The following is a 24,605-nucleotide window of genomic DNA, read 5'->3' as shown; positions in this document are numbered from 1 at the left end:
AAAAGACTTGGCATAAACCTGTTGAGTCCTTGACTGCCTCTTAAATCAATGCCTGTCCTGTTCATTTGGTTGTAATATCAAGATGAGATTCAAAATTTGTTATGACAGCTATTCTAAAATGCCATTTCTAGTTAAAGTGGTGTACGCACTTGAAGTAGGACTAATTCAATTACTTTGCAATAGCCAAAATGATTGCTACAGGGAGAATCTTGCAGTGGTCACTATATGTTGTTCATGACTTGTTGTAAAACACAGATGGTGATTTTTCTCATTCCACACTGAAGGCACTTCACTTTCCCGACTACTATAATTGGAAGTATTGCTGCTAAATTTAGTAGTGCATCTTAATTGTTTGTAAAACATGTGAGAAGCAGCAATACTTAAGTATTTTTCATTAAAAATCTAACACTAGACTGCACCACTTTGACAACCCTTTTAATGAAATGGAATTGAAAACTCATTTAAAGAATTCCTGTCTTCGCACGTCTCCTCTCATGTAAATGATTCAGTGCACAGATATTCTACCACTTGAGTCAAAGTGTCCGGGTACAATGGGGGAGTGTACAGGATACTTCTTATAATAGTTTGTCTCAGTAAGAAAACCATTAAAATAGTTTAGTTATTCTGTTATAAATAGCTGTGCATCATGTAAAATGTTATAAGCTGCGTTCTGTGAGGAAAGTTCATGTCACATGGAATGAGAGGAATGCCAGGGGTGCATCCAGACCTAAATTAAGGATAGGCTGACATTGCTGGGGGTCACTTCCAATGGGGATGATTATCTGCATTCAGATTAAATGGACAAGAGTAAAAAGTTGCAAACTCCTTCAATAAGCTTCACCATCAGCTGATAGATTCAGCTTGTGATAACAACAGTACTGATCCATGCAAATTGATGATTGTCTGTGATATAGTCAAGTCAAGTCAAGAGAGTTTATTGTCATGTGTCCCAGATAGGACAATGAAATTCTTGCTTGCTACAGCACAACAGAATATAGTAAGCATAAATACAGAACAGTTCAATGTGTCTATATAGCATAGACCATATATATACTCATAAATAAACAGATAACGTGCAATAGGCTGTTATAGTTCAGAGTTTGTTTGATGCCGAGTTTAATAGCCTGATGGCTGTGGGGGAGAAGCTGTTCATGAACCTGGATGTGCCAGATTTCAGGCTCCTGTGCCTTCTACCTGATGGCAGCGGAGAGATGAGTGTGTGGCCAGGATGGTGTGGGTCCTTGATGATGCTGGCAGCCTTTTTGAGGCAGCGACTGTGATAGATTCCTTCGATGGTAGGGAGGTCAGAGCCGATGATGGACTGAGCAGTGGCCACAACTTTCTGCATTCTTTTCCGCTTCAGGACGTTCAAGTTGCCGAACCAAGCCACGATGCAACCGGTCAGCATGCTCTCTACTGTGCACCTGCAGAAGTTCGAGAGAGTCCTCTTTGACATACCGACTCTCCGTAATCTTCTCAAGAAGTAGAGGCGCTGATGTGCTTTCTTTATTATTACATCAGTGTGCTGGGAACTGGAAAGATCTTCGGAAATATGCACTCCCAGAAATTTGAAGTTCTTGACCCTTTCCACCATCTTCCCTGTTGATATAAACGGTATTGTGGGTCCCTATCCTACTCCTTCCAAAGTCCATAATCCGTTCCTTGGTTTTGCTGGTGTTGAGAGCTAGGTTATTGTGCTGGCACCATTTGGTCATATATTAATTAAACAGATGAATATTATTCTAAATATTATCCTTGTCCTTTTGTTTCATTACTTTTCTGGGGTGTTTGTAACAGAGTAGCCAAAATCTGATGTTGTTAGACTCGCCCAGATGACTATTAGATTGTCGCCGTTTGTCATTGTTGATAAAGACAAGTTACTGGCACTAGCTTGCATTGATATCTTTGGACAATTTGTGAATACTGTATATTTCATTAATTTCTGTGTGTGAAAATGAGGGAAAATATTACAAACTTTCAGCATCCACTGAAGCGCTGTTGAAATACAGCCCATGCGATGATCTTGGAAGTGTGTGATTGACATTTTCAGAATTCACAATGGTCTGATCTCTGAGGGAATGCAAACATTTTCTGTTGATGCAATGTTTCAGGTACTTCAGCAGATCCTGATCAGCACTGAAGTGGAGTCAATGGCTTGCCTGCACTTTGTGAGAAGCCAGAAATATTACAATGGCAAATCCCAATGCCTAAGATGACTCCTAGTTCTGAATTGAATTGAATATACTTTATTGTCACAAAGTTACAAAGTATCCCGTGCCAGGTCCACCCTTGTTCTGCATATAATTTAAGCCAAATTAAAAGACCTTTAGCCAATTCTCTGAACTTTGGAAGGTTTAGAGCAGTCTGCAGTGTCTGGAAGATGCCCGATCAACAAACTCGCAGGATGTTCTCCTTGTTGGGCACGTGCTGTTTTACAATGGATATCAGCTGAAGTTCTGAGCTAAACTACATGGGAGTATTGGGAGGAAATGTGCATTATAAAGTTATAGAGTCATACAGCATGGAAACAGCCCTTTGGCCCAACCCGTCCATGCCGACCAAGATGTCGCCCCTAAACTAGTTCCATTTGACTGCATTTAGCCCATATCCCTTTAAACCTTTCATATCCATGCACCTGTCCAGGTGCCTTTGAAATGATGTTATAATATTCGCCACAACTACCTCCTCTGGCAGCTCCTTCCATATACCCACCACCGTCGGAGTGAAAGTGTTGCTCTTCTGGTTCGTATTAAATCTTGTCCATCTCACATTAAACACGTCCTCTTATTTTTGAGTCCCTTACCCAGGGTAAAAGACTCGTCCTAACTTTTCTCCTCGTGATTTATACACCTCCATAAGATCACCCTCTGCCTCCTGCGCTTCAAGGAATAAAGTCCTATCCTTCCCAATCTCAATTTATAGCCACTCAATTCCTGGCAACATCCTCTAAATCTTCTCTAGACTCTCTCAAGCTTAATTGCATCCTTCCTATAGCAGAGTGACCGAAATTGAACACAGTACTCCAAGTGTGGCCTCACCAACATCTTTTCAAACTGTAACATAACATTCCAACTTCTATACTCAATACTTGACTTACGATGGCCAAAATACTCAAAACCTTCTTGACCACCTTATACACCTGTGACACCGTTTTCAGATAACTGTGCACTGTACTTATAGATCCCTCTGCTCTACAGCACTCCCCAGAGCTCTGCAATTTAATGTGAAGGTTCTGCCCTGCTTAGACTTCCCAAAGTGCAACACCTCACACTTATCTGCAAGTAACTCTCGCAGACATTCCTCAGTCACTTGCCCAGCTGATTAAGATCCTGCTGTAATTTTTGATAACCATTTTCACTTTCTCCAATGCCATCTAATTTAGTATCATCTGTAAACGTACTCATCATGTCTTGTATATTCTCATCCATTTCCTTGATATAAATCATAAGCAGCAATGTGCCCAGCACCAACCCCTGTGCACGCCGCTCATCACAGACCTCCAGTCAGACAAAGATCCTTTCAGCACCACCCTCTGGTTCCATCCATGAAGCCAATTCTGCATCGCTTTAGCTAGCTCTCCCTGGATCCCATGTGATTTACCTTCCAGAGCAGCCTGCATTGCGGATCCATATCAAAGTCCATGTAGACAATGCCTATGACTTTTCCCTCAAAAAACTAAAAGAAAATCGTAAAACATGGTCTCTCATGCACAAAGCTATGCTGACTATAACTGTCCATCCAAATACATATATATCTTATTCCTCAGAATCCTCTCCAGTAACTTGCTGTAACACAGTGGCGCAGCAGTAGAGTTGCTGCCTTACAGAGCCAGAGGCCCAGGTTCGATCATGACTATACGGAGTTTGTACGTTCTGTACGGAGTTTGTACGGAGTTTGTACGGAGTTTGTACGTTCTACCCGTGACCTGCGTGGGTTTTTTCCGGGTTCTCCAGTTTTCTCCCACACTCCAAAGACCTACAGGTTTGTAGATTAATTGGCTTGGTAAAATTGTAAAAATTGTCCCTAGTGCATGTAGGATAGTGTTAGTGTGCAGGGATTGATGGCCTTAGTAGGCCAAAGGGCCTTTTTCCACACTGTATCTCTAAACTAAACTAATCTAAACCTTCCTACCACAGTACGGACTCGACCGGAAAATCACCTATCCATGTTCTCCAGAGATGTTGCCTGACTCACTGAGTTACTCCAGCACTTTGTGTCTTTTTTAACCTACCACATATGTTAGGCTATGTTCTACAGTTCTCAGGCTTGTCCTTGCAGCCCTCCTTAAATGGAGGCACAACATTCACCATCCTCCTTTCATCCAGCATCTTATCCATGTCTAACACAATTTCCTGTACAACATTGACACCGGAAAATTGTTAGGTGCTCGGTCATGATGGGCACAACCAATTCCTGATACGAATTTTGTTCCTGGTGCAATTTTACCTGGAAATGAATGCCAGGGTAATCCACTCTGTGCAAAATTAGAAAATGCCTATGTAGCATCACACACTGGGGGCTACAGGATCCTGGCCAGCTTACAGTAGAACAACTTTTTATTATTTTTTCTCTGTTAAAACATGGCATAACAGAATTGTATGATGCTGCCTGGGCATTGGACAGCACTTCCTCAGCTGCTGGGATCCTGATTGATGACGCTGGTCACACAGGGTACTTGTAATGTTTAAATGACAAGAGGCAGTACAGATGAGAGAGGGTTTGCAGGGCCAAAGGTTACTGCAGCTGAAGTAGGGGATCTGCCTTGTCCTTCTTGACAGCCCATTAGTTGGCAAATGTCAAGCACGCTAATCATTATGCCACGCTCTCTATGCACACGCACACATTGACATAATCACACATGCACCCTGTATCCTATTCACTAACTTATTCACTATCCCCTTTCTGTTCTCACCCAAACTCTCTCACATACTTCTTGTTCCTCTCCCTCTCACACAAGGTTGGGTAGGCTGAGACTCTACTCCTTGGAACGCAGGAGGATGAGGGGTGATCTTATTGAGGTGCATAAAGTTATGAGAGGAATAGATCGGGTAAGTGACCAGAGTAAGTGAATCTAGGATCAGAGGACATAGGTTTAAGGTGAAGGGAAAAAGAATTAATAGGAATCTGAGGGGTAACTTTTTCCACACAAAGGATGGTGGATGTCTGGAACAAGCTGCCTGAGGAGGTAGTTGAGGCAGGAACTCTCCCAACATTTAAGAAACAGTTCCATGGATAGGGCAGGTTTGGAGGGATGTGGACCAAACACAGGCAAGTGAGACTGGTGTAGCTGGGACATGTTGGCCGGTGTGGGCAAGTTGATCCGAAGGGCCTGTTTCCACACTGTATCACTCTATGACTCTCTAACCCTTTCTCTCAATCCCTCTTATGCACCTCTCATTCCCTCGCACCTTCACACTCCCTCTCTTATACACAGCCTTCCTCTCCCACACATGGAAATGTCCTCCCCTCACACACAACTCACTCTCTTCCTTTCACACGCACCTCTCTCACACTCTCCACTTCTCTCTTTCAAACACTGGTGTACATTTTTCTCTCTCTTTCTAACAAAGCTCTGTCAAAAATACTTATACCCTCTTTCTCTGAAACACTCTATCTCCCTCACGCTTGTGCACACACTCTTTTGTGTCCAAATATATGCTCTTGCATGCAACTTAATTTACCCTCTCTCACACATACATAATACACACACTCTCGACAGACTATTTCATACTCACTATGTTCATGCTCTCTACACACTCACTACTTTGCACACTCTCACACTATTTCATAAATATCGACACACACTCACGTACCCACACACCAGAAGCCTCTCACTTCAGTGCTCGCACACAGCTGCACTCTCACTCCCTTGCGCTCTCTCTCACACACACACTGCCTCAACGCTGGAATTTCTTTCCCCTCCCCTTTCCTCTATTTGCATGTCTGATAAGGTAAAGCCTGATTGGGCAGCTGCCGTTCCTGGATCTCCAAGTTCAGAAAATGCGCAGCCCCTTCTTCAGGAAGCTGCAGGCTTCAAATAGACAGGGCTGCAGTGTGTTAGCGGATCCTTCTCTGTGACATTGCACAGAGCAGCAGTGTGCAGCTTATTCAGGTTACCAGGGACGCCAGCGAGCCCACTAACATGGACCCCTGTCACTGGGCAACAGCTACTATTTTTCTTCAGATCCTGCTCTTTATGGTACTGGTAAATAACATTAAGTCATTGTTATTCTAACTGAATTCCTGAGTTCCAGTTTCTTAAGGTCCTTTTCCAGATTCGTTACCCCTTTCTGTAAAATACTTTGAAGAGTTTGATATCAGCTTTTGTACTTTGTACAGGTTATGAAACTCATTATATATACTTGGCACAGTCTCACATTTATATTTCCAGAAACTAACTAGGTTTTCAATTGTGTCTTTAAAAATAAGACTGTTACCAAGCAACTGCCATCTGTTGGTAGTTAGGTTTGAGAAGTGTAAATGTGTTTTGCCCTGTAAATGTTTTCTAAGGTGCACTGACAATCTGCTGGTGTTGTAGAGAAGAGACGCACAGTATTGCACACAGGGTGTCAAGGTCTGTACACACGACCGCCACATCCCACGCACACAATCGTAACCCTTCAAATATCTACCGGGTCTTCTGGCAATGGAAAAGGGGATAGGCTCTTATTTTTTTTAATTTTGTTGTTCCCTGCTTTTGCTATTTTTGAAAGGAAACAATGGAACTTGCAATGCAGGCATTAGATGCAAACTTTCTGCCGAATATATTTACATAATAGTAAGTGTAACAAAAAGTATACGAAAGGTTAGTGGCTAATTGTGATTGTTATAAAGTGGTGATTTTGCTGTAACTGCCTTGCTGTCAGTGTCATTGCTCCTGAAGGATGATTTGTTACTCCAAAAGTGGTGAAATTTGAGAGCTGGCACTCTCGGACTATTTCATTCCTTCCTTTCCTTCCACTGAGGGACGACCTTCTGGTAAATCCATAACTCTGACAAATTACTAGAGGAAAGAGCCGTGCCTTTCTAAAGTGCCTTTGGGATATTTGACTATATTAAAGGTGCATAGTTGTTGTTGCGATGCTCGCTTACTTCATCTAGTTACTGCTTTGATTTCTTTTCCTGGACAGCTAATAATGTGGTGCCGAGTTGATGTCGGCAGGATTCCCCGAGAGAACCTTGTTAATGTAACATTAGAAGGTTGTTTCAGCATTGCGTGCCCCTCCTTAGCCGAATATAAGCAGCAAGTTCCAGTCATGAATATATCTATGCTAAGGTGAGAGTGCTCAGCTCAATCAGTCTGAAGAAGGGTCTCAAACCCGAAACGTCACCCATTCTTTCTCTCCATAGATGCTGCCTGTCCCGCTGAGTTACTCCAACATTTTGTGTCTCTCCTCAATCCTACTGTTGGTGGGGTATGATTGAGGGGGTTGAAGTAGAGAAAGGATGGTAAGGCCATGTGTTAGTGAAATATATTGCTTGCTCTAAGACTAGACACTACCTCCTGGTGAGGAATTGCACAGACACTGGAATTAAGATTGTTCCAGACTAAATAATGAAGCACATGACGAGCATTGGCAGAGAACAGTCTCAACCAGGATTCCAAATGCCCTATTGGTTATTTCTGGTTACCTGGAAAGGTATTGAGATATTTACGTGGTCAGTTACGTTTGGAAATTAGACTCTCGATATTAAACGGGAACATTCTATAACCACTTTTCCTCTTTGACGCCAAAGAGGGAAAATGTAGTTCAAAGTAAGTACAATAGAACTGCAATAAATACATTGTAAGTTTGCCAAAAAAATTGTGCTTGGATCGAGATTATGATTAGAGTCTGGCTTTCTATAAGCTTAAGATAAAAATAGACAGTGCCCCATGGCTGAGAGTGGAGCTAAACCATTCAAAGCTCATTTTCATTACCACTCCTTGTGGAGTTTGCTCATCACAACCTTTGAGATCCTGGGCTAGGAATCAGTCAGGGAATGTTTTCCCACGACAAAAGTCTGATATTTTGTGTGTGCGTGTGTGTGCATGTGCGTGTGTCTGAGTATGTGTGTGCTCCTGTTTCTCCTTACTGTCATTAGATCCTTAAATACCCATTATTTCTGGCATCTTTATCCTGGCAGCTACAAAGTTCTCAGATGCAAAATATTTGTTTAATTGCCTATTCATTATTATAATTTCTCCCGTTTCTGCTTTTTATTTTCTGTTCTTTCCTTTTTTTCATTATTACAGAAACTCTTAAATCTTTTATGTCTCTTGATGATTTACCCTCTACTCTATTTTCTCCCTCATTGGTAATATTTTGATCATTTGTTACAGCATCCTAAACTTGGCCAATCCTTGGGCTTATTTCTCTTTCTGGTTACTTCATAATTCGCACAGTTGTTTTTCAATGCTTTTCGAACGAAAATGCTGAAGTTACTTAACGGGTCAGGCAACATCTCTGGAGGACATGGACAGCCTATATATTTTAGGTTTTGAACGTTCTTCCAACTTCTCTAGACCCAAAAGTCACTTATCCATGCTGCATACTGAAAAGGGGTCCTGATCCAATACATCACTTATCCATGTCCTCCTGAGATGTTGCCTGAGCTGCTGAGTTACTCTAGCACATTGTCTTCTATGCAAGAATGCAGCATTTGAAGTTCCTTGTGTCTCCTGGCTGGATTACTTTATCTATTAAGTATTTATTTCTCAATCAAATATTATTTTTTTGAGAATTACGAGCTTTATGAGCAAATTCTTTTGATGTTTGTTATGTTTATGTTGTTAAATGTCTTAATATAATTTCGCAACCTTCTGAGACTCTTTCGGTCTCACACCCACACAAATGGCTTTATTTCAATTCATTGTTCTAGTATCCAACTGAAGAATAAATAATATTGTGTTGAACTGTGATTATAATTCCCTGGAGAATCTCTTTCCAGTTTCTAACTAATCCTCATGCATTACTTAAGTCAATGTTAAACTGGAGTTTTATCTGATCCCATGATACATTTTTCCGGAAAGCTATGTACATTAAATTCTACAAACTCATCCGTCATACTTCTTTCACCATTTTGATTTGCCCTACGTGAATATTGATATTCCATGATTATTGCATTATGTTTTTACAATATTTTTATTCTTTGATCAATCCACCCTGGAGATGCTAAATTAATCCCTATAGCATTGTTCAGCCCTTGTTATCTCTGACGTCCGTGAACTTATGAATCCTGAATTTTTAAAAGAGGCCCACAGTTGACAGAATCACAGGCACGATAAGATTGGCCCTTTACCACACTTTAAAGGGCACCCAAAGGATTTCTGGGTCTGCTTCCCTTCACGTCAAAGCCAAACTTTCATTACAGCCTTATGTTGGAAATCTGAAAGGAAAACAACAACTATAGAAATAAGGATGCAGATGCTGGTTTACAAAAAAGGACACAAAATGCTGGAGTAACTCAGTGGATCAGATAGCACCCCTAGAGAACATGGATAGGTGACATTTCAGGTGAGGACCCTTCTTCGGACCGATTGTGGGGGGGGGGATAGAAAGCTGGGAGAGAGGAGCCAGACAGAGCATGACAGGTAATAGGTGGACACAGGCAAAGGTTTTTTTTTGATGGGCAGATGGTTGGAGCAAAGGCCTGAGATAAAAGCAGAAGGTGTGAGACAGACTTGTTGAAGAGTTGCAAATTGTGAAGTTAAAGGAAGGAATATAGTGTGAGAGGAGTCCAGGTGGGGCACAGGGGAGGGAGGAAGAGAGAATGGGGGGGGGGGGGGGGGGGGGGGGGGACATGGACAGAGCAGGTGGATTATTGTTCATTAGATGTCTGCTCCAGAGTGCAGCATTCCCACAGCACTGCATCTGAATGTCTGAACCGACTGGAGATCTACGAGGGGTCTAACTATGTCATTGTTTTTCTTTTGTGCTGGGCACACAGTACCATTCTTTATGACTCTACATTTCTTTGTGACCAGGATTCAATCCAGACCTTGGGTGCTGTCTGTGTGGTGTTTGCATGATATCCCTGCATCACATCCCACAGACATGCAAGTTTGTAGGTCAATTGTCTGCTATAAATCACGACTCATGTGTTGGTAAGTGGTAGGATCTGGATGGGGTTAATGAGACCAAGATTCCAGAGATGGCACCTTCCAAACCCATGATCTTTGCCCGCTCGAAAAATCAGAGCAGCAAAGGCATGGAAACATCCCCACCTGGAAGATGCCCACCAAGAGGCACACCATCCTGTCTTGGAATAATATCACCGCTCCTTCACTGGTGATCGTTTGAAATTTTGCAATTCTCGTCCTAACAACTATGGGACCGCATTGGTTCAAGAAGGCAGCTGACAACTCACCAGCAGGGATGGTCATTAAATGCTGGCTCAGCCTGCAACACCCACATCCCTTCAATAACTATGTACCGGTAAATAAAAGAATGTGAGATTAAGATATGATTTCTGTAAGTGAGTGGCGGTTGGATGGAACCTAGTTGGTGGACCAGAGGGCCAGTCCATGCTGTATATCTACCCAAGACTCTAGAACTATGTTTCGCTGAAATGCCAAGATTAGTGACTCCTTACCATAGAAATAGATATTAACACGGCACCTCCAAAATATCTCAAAAAGTGATTCCCCTGTGGAAGGCATTGACTGTTGTTTGAGGTATGTGCCAGCCAGTGTATTCCTATATATTCCAGCCAGAATGTTGAAAGGCCATTGGATGGATGTCTTGTTATAATATTTTTGAGGGAAAAGTTCCACAAAGGGTCCAGGCCCGAAATGTCACATATCCACGTTCTCCAGGGATGCTGCCCGATCCAGCTTTCGTTGCTGATGACCAGATAGTGATCAAATCTCATGGAGAGCAATGCTCCTTGTCAAAGTTTCACCTCAACTGACCACTGTGGTGCTGAGGATATACAACTCTCCCTTCAGCTACTGTCCCAGCTGGAGCATGGGCTTGGGAGTTGTCTGTCATGCTTTCACAGCGATACAACACTTTCAGAGAAAACAGACCACGAGGAGAAATCTAACCAGACTTCTTAATGAAAAGAACGATTGGATAAAAACTGAAATGCTGGAAACATTCATGAGGTCATGTATTATCTGTGGAAAGGGAAAAAAGTTAACATTTCAAGTCAGAAACCTGAACTGGGAAAGAGAGAAAATGGAAAACATCCTCTTCTTCACCCTCTGAGGAACCCTCTCCAAATCCTTGACATCCTTCTTATAGTGTGATGACATGGACTGCACACAATACTCCAAATGTGGCCAAATCAAGGTTTTATGATCAATGCCTCAACTGATGAATGCAACCATGCTGCACACATTCTTTGCCACCCGAGCTACTTATTTTGCCACTTTCAAGGGGCTATAGAATTGTCCCCCATGATCACTCTGTACATCAAGGGCCCTGCCATTTATTGTATACTTTCCTCTTGCATTTGACCTCCCAAAATTCACCATCTTATACAGATTAAAATCCATTTATCATTTATCCACCCCAATTTCCAACTGATATATCTATTTTGTTGTAAACTTTAACAACCATCATTGCTATCCACAACTCGACCTTGTTTTGCGTCACACACCTCCAGTCAGTAAGATATCCCTCTACCACGACCGTCTGTCTTCTGAGCTGAATTTTCGAAGTCATCATGGATCCCATGTGATTTAGCTTAGCTCTGAATTACATAGACTTGGGGGCATTGTTTTTATCTTTGGACTATTATTGTTTGTCTGTTGTGCTGCTGCAAGTAAAGGGCCTGTCCCACTTGCGTGTCCTTGGCACGCAAATTATGCGACCTCGTCGTCGCGTTGAGGTGCACGGGCATCGTGTGGCTGCGCGGGGCCGGTCCCACTGAGAAGCGCGGAGGGAGATGTAGTTATGCGCGATATTGCGCGGCGTTCCGAGATTTTGTAGCGAACGAAATCTTCGCTCACCACCGGCCTGTTGCGTAACTGACGGCCAAAGTGGGACAGGCCCAAGATCCTGGTGCGACGCAACGTCTCCAACAACAGCAGAAGGCAAACGATCATCGAACTCGGCCTGGGGCTCACGGCCATTGCAGTCCGGATCCGCCCCCACTTCTACTCCCAGAGCGGGGCCAAGAAAATTGAAGATAGACACAAAATGCAGGAGTAACTCAGCGAGACCGGCAGCATCTCTGGAGAGAAGGAATGGATGACGTTTCGGGTCAAGACCCTTCTTTCAGACTGAAGAAGGGTCTCGACCTGAAACAACACCCATTGCTTCTCTCCAGAGATGCTGCCGGTCCCGCTGAGTTACTCCAGCATTTTGTGTTCATCTTCAAATGACGTCACGCGCTCCAGACGGCTGTGTGGGCGCATGATGTCGCGCCCGACCTTCGCGGGACCGTCGCGCCACAACGCGACCACAAGAGCACGTAATTAGCATGCCAAGGACATGTAAGTGGGACAGGGGCTTTCGTTTCGGGACATATGAGAATAAAACGCTCAACTCTGGAATTGACTCTTGAGCCTAAAATGACGTACCTTCCCAAATGCTTCACTAAAATCCATGCAGACAAAATTCACTGCCCTACCCTCATCGATCATTTTTTTCACTTCCTCAAAAAAGTAACTCTCAAATCTTTTAGCATTTCTTTGGTCAAAGTGTTACAAAAATGTTTAGCAATTGCTTTATTGTGCAAAGAAATCGTGCAAATACTTTCTCATTTTCGATGTACCCGAACAGTGGTCACATGACATACACTGAAAGATTTGAAATTAATGTTTTCCCAAGGTGATTGGAGTCTGGCTCTGCACAAGCTGTATGGCAGCTCCTCCAGCCAAACTATCAGGCTCCCCATTGTTATCACTAAACTTAAATCACGCACGCACACTTGATCGCTGACGCTCTCTCACTCACTTACTCACTCACTTACTCACTCACGCACTCACTCACTCACTCACTCGCTCACTCACTCACTCACGCACTCACTCGCTCTCACGTGCTCTCTCACTCGCTCTCACGTGCTCTCTCACTCGCTCTCTCACACGCTCACTCATCCACCCTCGCTCTCATGCACTTTCTCACATGCTCTCATGCACTCACTCATTCATGCACCCTCGCTCTCTCATGTGCTCTCGCGCGCTGTCTCGCGCGCTCTCTCCAGCGCGCTCTCACGCACTCATGTACCCTCGCTCACGCGCTCTCACCCACGCACTCTCTCACCCACGCGCTCTCTCACCCACGCGCTCTCTCACCCACGCGCTCTCTCACCCACGCGCTCTCTCACCCACGCGCTCTCTCACCCACGCGCTCTCTCACCCACGCGCTCTCTCACTCACGCACTCTCTCACGCACTCTCTCATGTCCCCTCGCTCTCACCAGTGCTCTCGCCCGCACTCTCTCACGCACTCTCTCATGCACTCACTCATGTACCCTCGCTCTCTCACGCACTCTCTCACGCGCACTTACGCGCTCTCTCACGCGCTCTCTCACGTGCACTCTCACGCAATCTATCATTCTCTCACGCACTATCTCCCTTACACATTCTCTCTCTCTCTCACGCACTCTCTCACTCTCTCGCTCGCCCACGCACTCTCTCTCCCACGCACTCTCTCTCCCACGCACTCTCTCTCCCCCACGCACTCTCTCTCTCTCTCTCTCACACTCTCTCTCTCTCTCTCACGGACTCTCTCTCCCACACACTCTCTCCAATGCACTCTCTCTCTCCAACGCACTCTCTCTCTCTCACACGCACTCTCTCTTTCACACACTCCCACTCTCTTTTGGACCTGTTACACCATGTGCGTGGGAAGATATTGTTCCACTATAAAAGAGCTACCAGGCAGTATATATTGAAGATGGTTTGTTTCAGACATCTGGTTTCTGGTTTCACACAGATATCTCAAGGCTTATCTAAAATAGAATCTGCATGCTAAGAATATGATTCTTCTCCATCTGCCTGTAAAAACCCATTAAGTTATACAATGCCACTTCACAAAAAAACATTAAAAAATGATGTAATAAAAGCATCTGGTATTGATGGGACACCGCCCCAACACAGTGAACTGTAATCCAACACAGTTGATCTAGACCCCAACCCAACACATGGCACCTCATGAACTATACTGCAGCCCCAACACTGAACCAACACACTGAAATAAAAACCAATGAGAGGATTTTTCTGTCAAAAGCAGCTAAAAATTCGATCTATAGTCTTTGGGTTTTGGAAGAATGAAGGGAGATCTTATTAAAACAAAGTAGCTGTAGTTCCTTAAGGGACACAGCGGGGAAGATGCTAAATGAGGGGATATAATTACAAGATCTGGGGTTGGTGATTTAAAACTGAGATGCAGACAAATTTCTTTCTGCAGAGATTGGTGAATCCCTGGATATTTCTATCCAAAGGCATTTTGGAGGTTAGATGATTGAGGATATTTAAAGAGGAGTAAGATAAACTATTGAAAAATCAAATCCATTGTGGGTTATGGGGTTATGAAGTGAAATGAGACTCTGGGAAATTGGGCACAATCATATTGAATGGCAGGTCTGAGAGCCACTCGCCTGTTTCTGTTATATTTATATATTCTTTTCCTTGCGAGAGAGAATTGTACCCAATGCAAGCAGTTGTATCCAAATACGTATCTAAACACCGTGCAGCACATAATGAATTGTACCACAAAACAGTAACCAGTAACCAGTAACCATAGCACAGTGAACCTTGCCCCAAAAGAGAGTTGTACTTCAAAAGAGAAAGCAATACAACGACACAATGAGCAGTACCACAACTCAGTGAAATGGATCCCAACATGTATTCTAATATGGTAAACCTTATCCCAACACAATGATCTGTACCTCAATGCAGCGCACTGTAGCATAACACAATGACATGTACCCTAGCATTGAGAGCTATTCCCCAACACAGTGAACTGAACCCTAACACAATGACATATGCTCTAATGTGGAATTCAGATACATGCAACGTGTTGTATTTTGGTAAGAGAAACTAACATTTACTATCATTTACTTGCACAGTAAATGATAGAGCCCTAGGGAGTGTTGTAGAACTGAGAGACCTTGGGGTGCAGATCCACAGTTCCGTGAAAGTAGTGATACGTGTGGACAGGATAGTGAAGAAGACATTCTGAATGCTTGCCCTCATTGGTTATTGTATCGAAGATAGTAGTTGAAATGTCCTGTTTCAGCTGTATAAGATGTTATTAAGCCACATTTAGAATTCTGTGTATAGTTGGCGTCACCCAGCTATTGGTTTAATGTCATTAAACTGCAAAGGATGCATTGAGATTTATGAAGATGTTACTGTGTCCGGAAGGTTTAGGTTTTAAGAATAGATTGGATAGCCTGGGTCTTCTTGCTCTGGAGCAAAGAAGGTTGATTGATAGAGTGCTGAACCATGTTGGGATTCAGTCCTTAATATGTTCATGAGGAACATAAATAAGGTTAATAGCCACAGTCATTCCTGCAGGCCGGGAAAGGTAGAAGAGGGAAGTTTGCTGATAGGTATGAGGCAGGCCAGTTACGGGGAGCCAATGAATGGGAGATGCAGGTAGATTTAGGAGGAAAGCTTGTTGTTCCACACAAAATAATTACTTCTAGTTTTGAGGCCTGATATAGTGTTATGGTCAGTTAGTCAGAGATAGTGTATTTTATAGAACTGACAGTGCATTAGAGGAACTTAGTAGATTAGGCTTATGAAAGGGAAAGGCTTAGATATGTCGAGTTAGCAGCAGAAGTTGGGCAGCGAGGATGGAGGGCAAGAGTATGTCCAGTAGAGGTGGGTTGGAGAGGTTTCATAGCGAGATCGACCACGCTGCTATTTGGAAAGCTAGGAACTCGGGGACAGAGTTTGCATCAGGCCGTAAGGCAGATGTCAGAGTCTAAAATTAGACAGCATAGATTTAGGGTGAAGTGGGAAATGATTTAAAAGTGACGCAAGGGCAACTTATTCACAGAGGAGGTTTTGCATATTTGGAGCGAGCTGCCAGAGGAGGTGGTATGAGTAGGTACAACATTTAAAAGACTGTTGGGTACATGGATAGGAAAGGTTTGTAGGGAAATGTGCCAGGCGCATGCAAGTGGGACCAGCTCGTTTGGGCCAAAGGGCTCCATGATTATGGAAAGCTGCCCCCCAACACAGTGAACTAAATCCCAATACAGTGTTCTGTACCTCACCCAACAGTGACATGTATCTCAACATAGAGAACTGTACCTCAAAATAATGAAGCAGCTCCCAAAACAGTGAACTTCAGCCTAGCTACGTAAACTCGACCACAGCACAGGGACCTGCACTTAAACAGTTGAACTGTCTCAACACAGTGTGCGATACATGGACACAAGGGTCTGAAGAATGGTCCAGACCCGAAATGTCTCCTATCCATATCCTCCAGAGATACTGGATCCTCTGAGATATCCTCTGAGTTACTCGAACACTTTCTGTCTTTTTATTTACACTGAACTATACTCCCAATATAATGAAACACAGTCAGCTACAGCCATACCACAACAAAGTGAACTATATCGAAACACATTGAACTGTATCCAAACACAGAGAATTTTGGCCAACACAAGGAAATGTATACCAAAATATGTGAATTACATCTCCATTGCAGACAAGCACAAGGAGACAGATCACCAGCACAATGAGACTGCTTTCCAATCTGGAGGAATGTAGTCCAAAAAAAACAACAACAAAAACCCAATGTAAAGGATTCCACCACAACTCTGTGATCCTGAATACAAATATTAAGGACTGAACCCCAACATGGTTCAGCACCTAAACCCAAGGAAGGAATTTAAATGGAATAGTGGGTGGAAATGTCTTGCAACAAGCAACCCACTGAAATGTTCTCAAATTAGATGCTGCATTACTCAACCTGCATGGAATTTATATAAAAATGTGAACCAAGCCCAGAAAAGTATTTTCACCATTGGATGCCTATTTAAAATGTTACAGGATTACATGTGACATTCAGCATAGAACCAGGCCATATGGTGAAAGGTTAGTGCGAGGAGATGGGAATGCAGAGATGAGGTTACAATCAGGTCAGCCCCAATCCTATATGAAGGTGGAGCAGGCTTGATGGGCCGAGTAACCTACTCATGGTCCTAGTTTGTATGTACCCAGTCCCTCCTGACGTTTATGGGTTTTTTAGGAGCTATATAACTCCGAGAGCCTCTCCTTGGGTGTAACTAAACTGTTCGTGTCAACCATTGCTTGTGCGTGTGAATTCTCACTACTCTTTGGGTAAAAAAGTTTCCTACAGATCCCCTGTTGGATTGGCAACCTCTAGCTATGCTCTTCTTCCTCAGAAATGGAAATGTTTGCTCTGCATCTACTCTATTAAAACCCGATATATCCTGGGATTTTACATTGTCTACTTACCATCAGTTTGATATTTTAGTCAGACACTCCACAGAGGTGGATATTTGACGTAAAATACTACATTAAATTTGCCACCAGTAACATGGCAGCTATGGGTGTAAGATTGTTATGGAATCATGCTGTGTCTTTACAGACCATGACTATTCCCTCTCCCTCTCTCTGCAGCCTTGTGTATTTGATACCCACTTGTTGTTTAACAATTGTTTTATTCGAGATGCTTATCCTCTAAGTTCAACGACTCATTTAAAGATTGTAGCATTGCAGGAAAATATTGGTATTGACATATTATAGTCATGTGTATCCAATCAATCACACTATACAAACCATACACAGGTACAAACAAGTAGTACAAAGAGATAAATGTCAGAGTACAGAATATGGCATTACAATATAATAGCATAAGAGTTGCAGAGAAAGTGCAGATGAGAACAAAAGTGCAATGGTTGCAATGAGGTAGTGGGAATGTAAGAATACCTTTAGGTGATGGGAGGACCATTCAGTAGCCTGATAACAGCAGAGAAGAAGCTGTTTCTGGATCTGTTTGTATGTGTTTTCAATCCTTTGTATCTTCTTCTCAATGGAAGAGGGGAGAAGACGAAATGATCAGGTGAAAATAGTCCTTGGTTTTGTTGGTTGCTTTCTCGAGGCAGCATGGTGGAGATAGAGTCAATGTGGGGAAGCTGGTTTGTGTGACAGAGTGGGTTGCATTCACACCACTCTGCAGTTTCTTGCGGTATCGAGCTGTTGCCAAACCAAGCTGCGATGCATCCCAATAGGATGTTTTCTTCAGTACATTGACAGCAGCTAGTAAGAGTTGCTGTAGACTTGCCGAACATTCTTAGTCTGTTGAGGAAATACAGGCATTGGTGATCTTTCTTGACCATGGCTTAACTGTGGTTGGTCCAGGGCAAATTGTTGCTGATGTTTATGCCTAGGAATTTGAAATTCCCAATCATCTCCACTTTGGCAGTATTAATGTATATTGGGCTACTTAGAATGTATCCTTGTGGGGCACTGGTGTTGAGAAATATCTTGTTGAATGTTTTGTCACGTATCCACTCTGATTGTGGCTGATATATCAGGAGGACAAGGATCCAGTTGCAGAAGGCAATGCTGATTCCTAGGTCCAGGAGGTTGAAAATAGGATTAGTTGGGATTATGGTGCTTAAGGCAGAGCTATAGTTAATTAACAGGCTACTGATGTAGGTGTAATGCAGAAGTTCCAGCAATGAGTTAAGGGCTAAGAAGACGGTATATGCCATGGACCTGTTGCAACGGTCGGAAAACTGCAGTGGATCAAGACTGCCTGGGAAGCTGGAGTTAATGTGTGTTATGACCAACTTCTCGAAGCACTTCATCATTGTGAATGTCAGAGTCACTGAACAGTAGTATTTAAGGCACACTACCTTGCTTTTCTTTGGTACTGGGATGATAATAGATAAACCTGTAAACTAATTTTGCTTAGGTTTGGGTTGAAGTTCATACTTTCATACAACATAGAGTATAATTTTCCTTGTAAAGGCACTTCCATCGTGATGAAACATCTCATTAATTCATGATGTTAGTCAAGATATAGGCTGATTCTTTGTAATCAGATGTCTAATTATATTCAAGATAGACACAAAGTGCTAGAGTGACTCAGCGAGTCAGGCAGCATTTCTGGAGAAAAAGGATGGGTGGTGTTTCGGGTCGGGACCCTTCTTCAGACTCCTCAGTCTTACGAAGGGTTCTGATCTGAAACACCACCAATCTGTTGTCTCCAGAGATGCTGCCTGACCCCCTGAGTTACTCCAGCACTTTGTGTCTTTCTTCGGTATTAACCACCATCTGCTGTTCCTTCTTACACATCTAATTATATTCAGCTTGTTGCCCAATACTCAATATAGATGTACTGAATTGTAGACCTGAGGGAAGAGCATGATGTTTACAGGTTATGATATTAATTGTGGAACGCAACATTATGCACAGGACTATTTGTTCTGCTGCTCAATGGTCTTACATGCAAACTGTAGAGCTCTGTGATTTGGTCATTTCTTGGGAAACCAACACTCAGAGATGTGGGGAGATATCTAGTGAATTAGTTGATCAGGAAAAGGGAAGTACAGGGAGCGGCAGGAAGTAGGATAACCTCTCTACTTTTGTATTCAATTTCACTGGCAATAGATTATACCATTTTGTTCATCTTCCTGACTACTTCTGTACTTGCATATGAACCTTTTGCTGATCATGCACTGGGCCATCCAGATCCTTCTGCACCTCAGATGTCGACAATCCCTCATTATGTAGGAAGGTGTTGAACCATTTCCTTGATCAACATATGCTTTGATCTGTCCTTTTCACACCTTACCCTTTATATCTCTAGTTTCCCTCTCCCCGATAATTCCACTGGGTGGCGCCAGCAATGGCTGCCTTGCCAGCAGTCTGTCTCGTCCTTTCCTTCTTTGTTTTTTTTTAGTGTGTTTTAAATGTATGTTTTAGTGTTCTTTAGCTTGTGTTATATGTGGGGGGTGGGGGGAAACTTTTTTTAATCTCTTATCTCGATGGAGGTGCGATTCATTTGTATGTCGTTTCTCCGTCCATACTGTGGCCTAACATTGAGGAGCTGGCGGCCTCTGCTGGAGTCTGACTTCGGGAGCTCCAACTGCGGGAACCTGCGGGACTTACCATCGTAGAACTTGCGATCCCTTTGCCAGAGATCGACCTTGGAACTCCAATCACAGGAGTCTGTGGACTTTAACATCGTGGAGCTTGCGATCCCTGGTTAGAGAATGATTGCGGGAGCTCCAATCCGTAGGAGCTTCGACCGCCCCGACGCGGGGGCTTTGATCGCCCTGACTGCGGATGGTTCGACTGCCCCAACCGTGGGAGAATAAAGAGGAAGAAGATTAGACTTTATTGCCTTCCATCACAGTGTGGAATGTGGGGAATCCGCTGTGGTGGATGTTTATGTTAACTTTTATGTAGTTGTGTGTCTTGTTGCTTTTTTTAGTATGGCTGTATGGTAATTCAAGTTTCACTGTACCTTAATTGGTACACGTGACAATAAACTGACCTTTGAACCTTTTTGACTCAGTCTGAAACATAGAAACATAGAAAATAGGTGCAGGAGTAGGCCATTCGGCCCTTCGAGCCTGCACCGCCATTCAATATGATCATGGCTGATCATCCAACTCAGTATCCTGTACCTGCCTTCTCTCCATACCCCCTGATCCCTTTAGCCACAAGGGCCACATCTAACTCCCTCTTAAATATAACCAATGAACTGACCTCAACTACCTTCTGTGGCAGAGAGTTCCAGAGACTCACCACTCTCTGTGTGAAAATTGTTTTTCTCATCTCGGTCCTAAAGGATTTCCCCTTTATCCTTAAACTGTGGCCCCTTGTCCTGAAGAAGAGTCTCGACCCAAAACATCACCTATTCCTTCTCTCCAGACATGCTGCCTGTCCCGCTAAGTTACTCCAGCGTTTTGTGTCTATCAAGGTGTTTATTTTATTTATTTTTCTACAGAAATGGACAATTTCACAATGCCTTGCATTATTCTCCATTTGTCAGATCTCTGCTCATTCACTTGACCTATCTCTATCTTTTATTGCCTTTTTGTCATCGTCACAATTTGCTTTCTTGCCTTACTTTGTCTCATTCACAAATTCAGCAACTGTATCCTTGTAATCCTTGAGACACACAATTCATAACATCTTGCCAACTCGAAGAAGAATAAATTATGTCTACACTCTGTTTCGTTAGCTAGACAATTTTCTATCCTTGGTGACATGGTACTTCCTCCACTATGACCTATTATTTGCTATAATATTCTTTGATTTGGCATCTTATCGAACACCTTCTCACAATATAAATATAGAACATCCACTGGTTTTCCTCATGGTCTGAACAAAGTGAATCAATTTTGATGAAGGGACTGGATGAATAAAGGTGATGTATTTTTGGATCTCCATGCCACAGATGTATATAGATAAAAAGTTGTGGGACTCTTTTGTGGACACTGAAATTCATATTTTCTGAAAATAATTCTACTTTCTGTAGTGAAAATATCTTTTCATGTGAGCTGAATTGAATGAGCTGTGTAGTACAGTCAAGCAGTATGAATTTACTGAGGGAATTAAGGCTGAATCCTGCTCTGAGCTTTGAGTTGGAAGGCAGAGGGGCTTGATAGCCACTGAAGCAGATAATGGCCACGACTGGAGAGTGCATTGAGGGTAATTAAGATTCACTGAAGCTTTGGAAGTGGCCAGTAGGGAACAGAACCATGTGATGCATGAGTGCTTTCCTAAGTACAGAGTATAAAGTGTTGGCGTGTAGCTGCATACTTTTAACATGCCAAGATTGGGGATCACATTTCAGCTTGCCCTATTCATTGCATACCTTTCAGTATTAAAACCAAGTTATCATTCTAAACATCATGAATATTGAACATCAACTGATTTTGTTCATCTGTTCCGAATAACAGCTTCGAGCCAATTAAAGTAATGGATTTAAATACCGTAATTTGCCCTTTTATATTGTCCTAATTTAACAATGATACAAAAGACCAGCAAATACCCTCAGGCAGTGAGACATGGCTTGTATACTAATTCCAAACTTGGTCTAATGCAGAGAGGGAAGCGATGAGCCCCAGTCTGAAGTCGTGTGGATTCTGGGTTCCTCAGTAAAAGTTAAACAAGGGGGAAACAATGGGCTATCCTGCCGCAGTGCAGAGGAGAACTATTGTAATCCTAGGAATGCTGACTTGTTACAGTGAAGGGAAAATACTGCTGTTTGCAATTAAACTATGGTATGTACTTGGAAAAAGTGTTTGAATTTGTTTGGACGAATGGGTAGTTAAATTCTCTACAGGTAATCCTGTGTGTTTTTAAATAAATTAGACTACACCACCTGCAGTCTGCAGGATTTAAATCATTGTGTCGATTCAATGTAAATGATTTGTTAAACAAAAGCTTTATTTTACAATTGTCTGATATTTCAGTCCAGATTGATCCATGTGCAAATCACAGAGTTCCCTTTTGGCGAGCTGCAATTGGTGATTATTCTGCCTGCTGTGAAGCTGTTGCACTGCAGCCTGGTGTAATGTGTGGTGCGTTCACCTGCAAGCACCTGGGATTATATTCACACAAGTTTTGTCTGTTTTGTTGCCTATGAAAGTTATTATGTGCCCCCACTGCTTGGCTTTTCCAATGATATTTACGGGTGACAAATGTGACCAAGAGAAGCCCCAATCTGTGGCTCATTACTCACTCTTCGGGAAGGCCCCGAGACCACCTGTTGGCCCCACGGTCTTGAATTCAACAGCTGGTGAAAATGGCTTTGGAGCAGAACGATAGGAAGCGCCGTGCACAAAATCCTCTCAGCTCGTGAAGCAATATTCTGGAAGAAGCTTGCACGGAAATTCCAGTGCACCCTAAAAGTGTGCAGGGTGGGCGCGGCAGCAGGGATATACAAATGCTCAGGTAGTTAACCCTCCCGCAGATCATGCAAGCAAGGACCAAAGTATTATGTCCAAGTGGCCGGGGTTACACATTTTCAGAAGCAAATCTTTGTTACATGGCACAGTAGCTTGAGGTGTAAATACAGCGCCGTGTGACATAGACGAGACTAATGGACGTAGTCGGTCAAGGACACAGTGCACACTCACCTTCTGATGAACAATTGATGCTGGTCTTCATTGCTGGTCTTGCCAGTGACACTCAGATCCTGAAAATTCATGAAAGAAGACAATTCACTGACCTTGCAGCTGATGTATTCCACTAGTGCACTGGCATGGCCGTAACTGCCACAGTGGAACCTGTGACGGATACCCCACGGCGACATGATCCATGGTCCGTAACAATGCTCCAAAATTTCACCAGAATTGTGTGACATCATGCCACGCACGCCTAAAGTGGAAATTGTGTTAGGGTTGCAAAGGTGACTCATTGATAAGTCATCGGCCAGAATTCCAGAACTAAACAACTGTCAAAAAATCCTGTAATGTGATCGACTTACTGAGAGAATGTGTTTTAACATCTTCAGTTATCAATGTCTTTAGCCCATCTTCGTAAGCCTCATTCCACATCTGCATTATAGGTGGAGTTCGGTGAAATGGTGCAAGGCCAGATACTTAGCTGGAGGTTGGGCCACCTCCTGGAGAAGCTCCTGGCCTCGGCATGGGGACATTCCCCTGAGGTCTGATTGTGGTCTCAATGAAAGATCACCCATCAATCATGCCCTTCCAGGTCTTTGGGATTTTCTGACTGTGCCATTTTCCACAGGTCAGTTAGTTCTGCTAATTATATTCCATATATTTCCATCTAGCCATACGATATAGAAGGACGCTAAAGCTCATGAGTCCATATAACCATATAACAACCATATAACAATTACAGCACGGAAACAGGCCATCTCGGCCCTACAAGTCCGTGCCGAACAACTTTTTTCCCTTAGTCCCACCTGCCTGCACTCATACCATAACCCTCCATTCCCTTCTCATCCATATGCCTATCCAATTTATTTTTAAATGATACCAACGAACCTGCCGCCACCACTTCCACTGGAAGCTCATTCCACACCGCTACCACTCTCTGAGTAAAGAAGTTCCCCCTCATGTTACCCCTAAACTTCTGTCCCTTAATTCTGAAGTCATGTCCTCTTGTTTGAATCTTCCCTATTCTCAAAGGGAAAAGCTTGATCACATCAACTCTGTCTATCCCTCTCATCATTTTAAAGACCTCTATCAAGTCCCCCCTTAACCTTCTGCGCTCCAGAGAATAAAGACCTAACTTATTCAACCTATCTCTGTAACTTAGTTGTTGAAACCCAGGCAACATTCTAGCAAATCTCCTCTGTACTCTCTCTATTTTGTTGACATCCTTCCTATAATTGGGCGACCAACATTGTACACCATACTCCAGATTTGGTCTCACCAATGCCTTGTACAATTTTAACATTACATCCCAGCTTCTATACTCAATGCTCTGATTTATAAAGGCTAGCATACCAAAAGCTTTCTTTACCACCCTATCTATATGAGATTCCACCTTCAAGGAACTATGCACGGTTATTCCCAGATCCCTCTGTTCAACTGTATTCTTCAATTCCCTACCATTTATCATGTACGTCCTATTTTGATTTGTCCTGCCAAGGTATAACACCTCACATTTATCAGCATTAAACTCCATCTGCAATCTTTCAGCCCATTTTTCCAAATGGCCTAAATCACTCTGTAGACTTTGGAAATCCTCTT

At 43.0% G+C, this 24,605-nt stretch overlaps 1 protein-coding gene across 1 annotated transcript in view; it reads left to right on the top strand.

Annotated features, from left to right (window-relative positions):
- Positions 1-6,013: 6,013 nt before the first annotated feature.
- The window catches only part of adamtsl1 (ADAMTS like 1), a 142,053-nt gene continuing 123,461 nt past the window's right edge, over positions 6,014-24,605 (top strand). The window contains 1 exon segment of the mRNA XM_033018247.1: positions 6,014-6,205. Within this exon segment, the coding sequence (XP_032874138.1) occupies positions 6,143-6,205 (63 nt within the window). The 5' untranslated portion in view covers positions 6,014-6,142.

The sequence above is a fragment of the Amblyraja radiata genome, chromosome 3 (genome assembly GCF_010909765.2).
Source record: "Amblyraja radiata isolate CabotCenter1 chromosome 3, sAmbRad1.1.pri, whole genome shotgun sequence".
Taxonomy (NCBI): Eukaryota; Metazoa; Chordata; class Chondrichthyes; order Rajiformes; family Rajidae; genus Amblyraja; species Amblyraja radiata.
Note: the sequence above shows the minus strand (reverse complement) of the source record. Positions and strands in the feature narration are given on the sequence as shown.